At 53.7% G+C, this 7927-nt stretch overlaps 1 protein-coding gene across 1 annotated transcript in view; it reads left to right on the top strand.

Annotated features, from left to right (window-relative positions):
* The window catches only part of GRID1 (glutamate ionotropic receptor delta type subunit 1), a 318654-nt gene extending 318591 nt beyond the window's left edge, over nucleotides 1-63 (top strand). Inside the window, exon 18 of the mRNA XM_027771955.1 lies at nucleotides 8-63. Within this exon, the coding sequence (XP_027627756.1) occupies nucleotides 8-63 (56 nt within the window). The remainder of the gene's footprint in view (nucleotides 1-7) is intronic.
* The last annotated feature ends 7864 nt before the right edge of the window (nucleotides 64-7927 follow it).

Below are 7927 nucleotides of genomic sequence, written 5' to 3'. Positions count from 1 at the left end.
CCTACAGAGTCGGTCTGGCTGGCACTGGCTGGCCTACCGGGTACTGTGCTGTGGGGCAACTGACCGTTCCTGTTAGCCTGAGACCCAGGTGGTAGTCCTGGACAGCAGGGGACCGGGTGGTCACCCCACTGTGACACAGCCTGTCCGGGGCCGGGAAAAGCTATGCGGTGCGTGTTTGGGTCTCGGGGCGTCCGTACTGCCGTGTTGTGCCATCCTGTTAGCCTTCGCTTTTCCTTTCTGTTGCTGATCAGAGAATCAAGTGCCGGGGCAGAGACGGACAGTGTCAGTGCTGCAAGAGGCTGGGTGGAGGTGGCTGGCCTGGGGTAGGCAGGCGTGGGGCGGCGTGGATGGTCCTGTGGGCTGTGAGTGGGAGCCTGGCAGGTCAGCAGAGCAAGGCTGTCCCCTAGGTTCCGGCCTGTGGTTCCAGGCGAGCGAGTGTGTGTGCAGGTGCAGAGCAGAAGCCCGTGGTTTCAGAGGACTCTGGCTAGCACTTTGGGGGTGGGCTGCATGGCTGGAAGTAGAGAAAAGGATGCTCATTCAGCTAGGGGAGATCCTGCTTCCTGCAGAGAGAAGCCTGACTGTGTGTGACAGGAAGGCAAGTGGCGCCCGTCTGCAGGGAACTTGCCTGTGCCCCGAGAGTGAAGAGGTGTCTGTAGGTCTGAGACCCTTCAGGAAGTCCCAGCAGGCCAGCCCCAGCACGCACCCACTGCCCCAGCACGCCACCTCTCCCCACAGTCCTTGAGACCCAGCCCGCAGCTCAGGCCCTCTCTGTGCTGAGCACCTCTGTCCTCTCCACCCCAGGCCTGTCCCTCACCTGCTGAGCCTGCTGGGAAACCCTGTTCCTAAGGCTAGGATACCCCAGTAGCCCCCACCTCGTCGCCCTTGCTGGGGCAGCTAAACCATAGGATGGGAGCAAGAACCATCAGGAGTGGAGTGGCTGGGAGGAACTGAGCCCTCCTGCCCAGTCCCCCATACAAAGGTGACAGGTCTCCTGACTGGTTAGACGGGCACCACTGCCCGTGTCGACACTGGTCCTCAGCAGAGAGCCTGGTCTGTGGTCCTGGAGAAGTCCAATGTCCTATTGGTCGCCTCTTCTAGTCCCTGCAGCTCCTTGGGATATGATAACTAGCTCAGGATTGATTTTGCTCCCCAAGTCCCGAGTGACACGATTGAGCGTAGGAAGCAGCCTCATCGCAGTCAGCTCAGAGCACCCTGGGGAAGAGAGGTCCGTAATTACGCATTTACCTCTGGGTGCTGAGAAAGGGCTATTCCTGCTCCCGAGGCGAGCCGTCCTCCTTTCCCCAGTCAGGCACGTGGAGCCGGGAGCAGGCTGCGCCGGGAGCGGGCTGCCTGGCCGGGCCTTGGCAGGTGACCACCCCCTGGAAAGAGCAGCTTTGTTTTCTTCCATCAGCAGTTCGCAGGCCCTGCCCTGAGGGTTTGTTTTTCATATTATCTATATAGCTATTTTTTTAATCAAACTCTGGTCTCACTGCCTTATCTCACTCCATGTCTATTCTCCCCAAATGGCCTGTCTTCTGAGGGTGCCACTGAGGACTCCTTGGACGGCTTTGCCTGGAACAGTGTCCGGAGAGGCGCGAGGTGGAGCTGTGTGCACGTGGCCGTGTGCGGGTGAGTGTGTGTGTGCTTGTGCGTGAGAGAGAGCCAGCATCTTGGAGGGAAAAGTATTCTGCTTAGAAAAGACAAAACCCTTAACACCTGGTATTATTTTTCACCACGTTTATGTTACTTTTTGAATTTCCTAGCCTTGGCATGAGGGGAAAAATGATTGATATTTAAGCAAGTTTTCTAGGAAAAAACAAAAAACAAAAAACAAAAAAAAAATCTCCTCCCAACTCAGATTTCTGTGTCAGCTCAGAATGTATCTTTTTTTCATGCTTTGCTCTTTGAATTTATAACTCTGTTTAGACTATTCCATACACTTTAGGTATATTTTGTGCCTTCCGACACTGCAAATAATAATCAGCCTTTGGATTAAAGTTGTTTAATAATGAAACCTGTCTTTGCTCCCTCCGCTCTTATTCTCCTGGTTGGAGACGCTGAGTGCCCGTTGGCGGGGTGCTGCCGCCTGGGGCTGCCCTCTGCGTCCGCACCCTCGGTGGACTGTGAGGGAAACTCCTCCCACATGCGGGTCTCAGCCGGGCCTCCGGGTAGCCTCCTCCCCTGGTGTGGACCCAGAGTTCCTCAAATCATCCGTCACACCGGCTGGGCAGTTCTGGTGGTCATGGCTTCCTTTGAAATACTGTTCTGGGCACAGAGGGTGGCATGGTGGTTGAGGCACTGGATTCCCACATGGCTGATTGCAGTTTGAGTCCCTGTTCCAACAGCTTGAAAACCATGCCGGGGGCATGTGTGTGCGTGCCCAGAATCCTGAGAGGGGAATGGAGAAGGGATTGCAGCATGGCACACCCCTGGGGTAGGGTGGGTGTGATTTCTTTTTTTCCCCTCTTACTGTCTTCTCTCCAGCAAGTGCATGCATGCTATGGTAAAAACCTAACAAAAATTTAAATAAAGAAAAAAAAAGAAAAGCAAAAATGGAAAAGAAATAGTTCTTGGGAGGCTCTCGGGGCAACCTGGGCCCTTTTCTGTGGAGCCTGCACTCGCCCTGGGGGAGTGAGCCTCTGTGAAGCAGCAGCGGTGTTTTCCTCTCATCTCCTTCCTCTCTCTGTCCCTAGATGTTTAGGTCTCAGGGCATGAGGACCAGCAGCCTGATTCTTGGCACCTGACCCCAGGTCCCGTGGGCATCCCCTCCCTCAGTGATCTCGTGACCCAGCAGCACCGTCCTCACTCCTGACACAAATACTCCCTACCCCCACCTCTGGCATCACTAAGTTCCCCACTGACCTCTGGACCTTGAGGGGGAAACACTGCCCCCCATAAGTCTTGGGTTGAATAAGGCTGAGATGAGGACGCTGGTTGTTGTGATAAAAATCTCAGCCTCTAAACAGCAAATGAAGAGTACCAGGCCCCCAGCCTATGCTCTGCACCAAGGGCGAGCTTCTGCAGAGTGGGGGATGCTTCTCAGACTGGGGATGGGGTGACAACCCTTGCCAGATGAGCAGGATAGACAGATGCATCTGGACAGGAGCAGCTGCTGGACTCTCAGGGTTCTGTTTTCTTAAGTAGAAGCTCCTTGGTCCTCAAATCTGAAGTCTCAAACCATGCCGAGGTGAAGCTAATTCTGTACCTAATTTTTGTCCAAGCACTGAACGAGGAGCAAGCCACATGAAAGAAGAAAAGGTCGCTGGGCCTAAAGATCATGATGACATGAAGGGGTGTGTAGTTCCTATGGCCTGTGCCTTGTCATTTAGTAATCATTTACCTTCAAAATAGGCAGTAGAAATATCGAATATTTATTCAGTTTAATAATTGCATTTCTTTGTTGTTTTTAACTTCCAGGGGGTACATGCACTTGCCAGAGACAGTCTTCAAGACAGAGAGTGGGAGAGGGAAAAAGCAGTCCCCAGTGGGGTGTGTTCACGCCACACCTCCTTCTTCATCTTGTCGGATTTGGAGCCTGCGTGGACATCTGCCTGGAGCGTTCTCAAGCCTCCGGGGCTGGGATTCAAACCACAATCAGCCATGTGGGATCTGGGTCCCTTAACTACTAGGTTGCAGGGCGGGGGCATGTGTGTGCGTGCCCAGAATCCTGAGAGGGGAATGGAGAAGGGATTGCAGCATGGCACACCCCTGGGGTAGGGTGGGTGTGATTTCTTTTTTTCCCCTCTTACTGTCTTCTCTCCAGCAAGTGCATGCATGCTATGGTAAAAACCTAACAAAAATTTAAATAAAGAAAAAAAAAGAAAAGCAAAAATGGAAAAGAAATAGTTCTTGGGAGGCTCTCGGGGCAAACTGGGCCCTTTTCTGTGGAGCCTGCACTCGCCCTGGGGGAGTGAGCCTCTGTGAAGCAGCAGCGGTGTTTTCCTCTCATCTCCTTCCTCTCTCTGTCCCTAGATGTTTAGGTCTCAGGGCATGAGGACCAGCAGCCTGATTCTTGGCACCTGACCCCAGGTCCCGTGGGCATCCCCTCCCTCAGTGATCTCGTGACCCAGCAGCACCGTCCTCACTCCTGACACAAATACTCCCTACCCCCACCTCTGGCATCACTAAGTTCCCCACTGACCTCTGGACCTTGAGGGGGAAACACTGCCCCCCATAAGTCTTGGGTTGAATAAGGCTGAGATGAGGACGCTGGTTGTTGTGATAAAAATCTCAGCCTCTAAACAGCAAATGAAGAGTACCAGGCCCCCAGCCTATGCTCTGCACCAAGGGCGAGCTTCTGCAGAGTGGGGGATGCTTCTCAGACTGGGGATGGGGTGACAACCCTTGCCAGATGAGCAGGATAGACAGATGCATCTGGACAGGAGCAGCTGCTGGACTCTCAGGGTTCTGTTTTCTTAAGTAGAAGCTCCTTGGTCCTCAAATCTGAAGTCTCAAACCATGCCGAGGTGAAGCTAATTCTGTACCTAATTTTTGTCCAAGCACTGAACGAGGAGCAAGCCACATGAAAGAAGAAAAGGTCGCTGGGCCTAAAGATCATGATGACATGAAGGGGTGTGTAGTTCCTATGGCCTGTGCCTTGTCATTTAGTAATCATTTACCTTCAAAATAGGCAGTAGAAATATCGAATATTTATTCAGTTTAATAATTGCATTTCTTTGTTGTTTTTAACTTCCAGGGGGTACATGCACTTGCCAGAGACAGTCTTCAAGACAGAGAGTGGGAGAGGGAAAAAGCAGTCCCCAGTGGGGTGTGTTCACGCCACACCTCCTTCTTCATCTTGTCGGATTTGGAGCCTGCGTGGACATCTGCCTGGAGCGTTCTCAAGCCTCCGGGGCTGGGATTCAAACCACAATCAGCCATGTGGGATCTGGGTCCCTTAACTACTAGGTTGCAGGGCTGGTCCGCTAATTATGTTGCAAATCTGACTATTTCCTTTCGTGTAGAGATAGACAGCATCTGCGGTCTGTTTCCGGTCGACTTTCACTCCCAAGGACAAGCTCGGGGGTCACGCCTGTGCCCTGATAAAGCCAGGTCATGCTCTCAGCGTTAGCAGCACAAGATTAGAGAAAAGCTCAGAAAATTTTAACTGACCTCTCCTTCCTGTGGACGCCGTGAAAGTGTTTCTTTTCCTAATGTAACCCTTTTTACATCTAAAACATTTTTTAATTGTGTGTCATTAGTTGTTTCTAATATTCAAAATTATGTTTGATCCTTATTAACCTCCACAGCGAGAAGTATCAGATAAGTAACACTTTTCTGTGCCAATAACTTTGATCAATCACAATCTTATTTTTTTCTTCTCGGTGGTAGTCAGAAGAGCCTCTGTTATGAGAGGGGTGACATACTGGTGAACCCGGCACGGGACTCTTACCTCCGACAAGGAGGAGGGTGGTGTCAGTGGGCTCTGGTGTACAGCTTCCGCGGCAAGACGTTCACCAGCCCTGGGCACTGCAGCAGCCAAAGGCTGGGGCTGCAGGAGCAGACCCCGGACAGGTCCAAGTCACGGGGCATGATCGGTCAAGTGTGATTCAAGGTGTGCAGTTGCCAGAAACACCAGGTGTCCAAGCTCAGAGGAAAAAAAGTACCCTCCACCGTGTGAAGACCTAGCAGCTCCCCAAGTGCGTATATACAGGTACATGCACACACTACGGCATGAACGGCAGGTCCATGCAGACATGTGCCCCACATCGGGATACACGGGTAGAATTGAAACACGCAGCACTGCACTGGACTGATGCAAGGAGGTGGGGGCCTGCTCATCAGAGCTTGGGAGAGGGGGCAGGGAGGAGAGAGCCATCCCAGGGCTCCCCCGCCCAGAGCATGGTGTCAGCTCTGCGGGGCTGCTGAGCCGGGAGGGGTGCCCCCACGGTCCCTCTCACCCACAGTCTAGTGCGCACAACCAACCCTCCTACCAACACCTTGCTCTGAAACCCCGATTTTCAACCAGATTCCCTGAAATATGAAAAAAAGAAAATACCAAGCATGTCTAAGGCATCCTAATTGTTTCCAACTTCGAGTGCCCATTATCATACCCATGCCCGCGACCATGTGGCAGGGAGGATGGTCCAGGCATTGTAACACACTCTTCACGTACAAACACTGCCTGTTCTCAGATCAGTTGTGCAAGGTAGAAGTTGCTCTCCACAACGTATCGGAGGGAGAAGGCATGGTCCCCAAGTTGGTAGGGGATACTACTGGCATCTGCACTTCCTCACCTGACTTCAAGGTACACGCTCCTCCCGTCACTGCTGGTTCTTCCTTGGTCGAGACCAGGCCCACTAGACCTGTGGTGGCCTTCTGTGTTCAAGACTCCACGTTGCCAGCTCCACGGGGTTCCTCAGCCTCCTCCTCTGCTCTGGTGGCTCAGGGGGTGGGCAAGGATCTGCTTGTGCACCCTGGCTGTGGCTGTGTCAGCGCTCAGCACCCAGCAGGGGTGGGACATTCAGGTGACCTGAGTGTGGAGCCTGTGTCAAGACTTTACCAGGCAAGGCCTGAACCCTTGGTGCTTGCTCCCTTCTCCCAAGTCTGGCTCAGGCCATGGGCACAGAAGGAAGGGATGAGTGCTCCTTAGATCAGGGCTAGACAAACGCTGAGAGTCCATAAAATAAGTGAAGCCCGGCTTTTCGGCTTGGCTCTGGCTCTCCAGCTTTGTGATCCTGGACTTGCAGGGATGAGAATGAACCCATCGTGATTGCTTAGCGACGTCTCCCAGGTGCAGAGCTCCCCTCTCCTGGCTGGGGAGCCTCTTGTAGAGTCGACACAGATCCCAAGGACGAGAGCTGGCTGCTGACAAGGAAGCTTGCTTTAGCTGCGTGGAAGATGATGCCAAATGAACTTCCGTGGAAGGCAGGGTGGCCCGGGGCTCATTCCGCAGGGCAGGATATCCTCGGTCCTATCGCTGTCCTCTCCGAGCCTCCGTTCTGGCCCGATCTGTGGGATGGGTCTGGAGTCCCAAGGAGTTTTGGGGATCAGCAGTGATGCAGGTAAGATGCCTGCACACATGCCCCCTCGTAAACGGCAATCCTGGGTGATCCGCATGGCCACAGCATCCTGGGGATACCCTGCCCTCGGGGTAACCACGCAGCCTCTGAGTTTAGTCACCGCCTTGTCCAGAGCAGTCACATACAGACCATGGCCTTCCAGCCTGGACAGAAGGTGGAGGAGGGCAGAGGACAGCAGCGTTTCCGCCCTCACCACTGCATTTGGGATGCTGGCTCCGTGCCTTGTCCCGTGGGGGGCTGATGAGGCCGGCAGCCTTTGCCTCTGTTCCTGAGACCCCAGGTAACAGTTTCTGGAAAGCAAGTGCGAAGCCGCCTCGTGTGTGAAGAGAGCGGGTTTGATTGAGCTGTGCGGTGTCCTCTCAGCTCCCAGCACGCTCATAAGGAATCGCAGACCAGAAGCTGGCGGGGACTGGCGAGTCCCCTGGAATGTAGCTTGAGGGGAAGCTTTGTGGCTGTATATTCCATAAAATGCCAGACCTTCGGGGGCTCCCTCGGTGATGGCTCTGCTTCGGAGGCAGGACCCCTCTAACTAGGAGGAGTATGTGTGCTCACCCTGTCTGGGCCTGTATTTCAGCTTCCTCTACCTCAGACGTGAGGCCCACAGTGACTAAGTCTCCCTCCAACAGCGACTGGACACCCAGACAAGCTAAGCTCGTGCCCGTGGAAGGTTCTGGTTGCACTCAGGAGAGAACGGCAGTGTGGATGGCTATACGGAGAGGCTCCTGCACGGTAAGAAAGCGGTGGTGCACTGAAGCTGAGGGATCTGACGGGAGACTGGAAAGGTGTGCACAGGTGAAGGAAAGTCATAGGACAGCAGAGACCCTCAGAGCCAGGAATAACAGCACATTCTTGATACCTCAAGGGCCCCAAAGGGATGATGTCCCAGGAAAGGGGCTGGCAGACAG

This window comes from Tupaia chinensis, unplaced genomic scaffold (genome assembly GCF_000334495.1).
Source record: "Tupaia chinensis unplaced genomic scaffold, TupChi_1.0 Scaffold000240_1, whole genome shotgun sequence".
NCBI lineage: Eukaryota > Metazoa > Chordata > Mammalia > Scandentia > Tupaiidae > Tupaia > Tupaia belangeri.
This window is presented reverse-complemented; position numbering and strand designations above follow the sequence as displayed.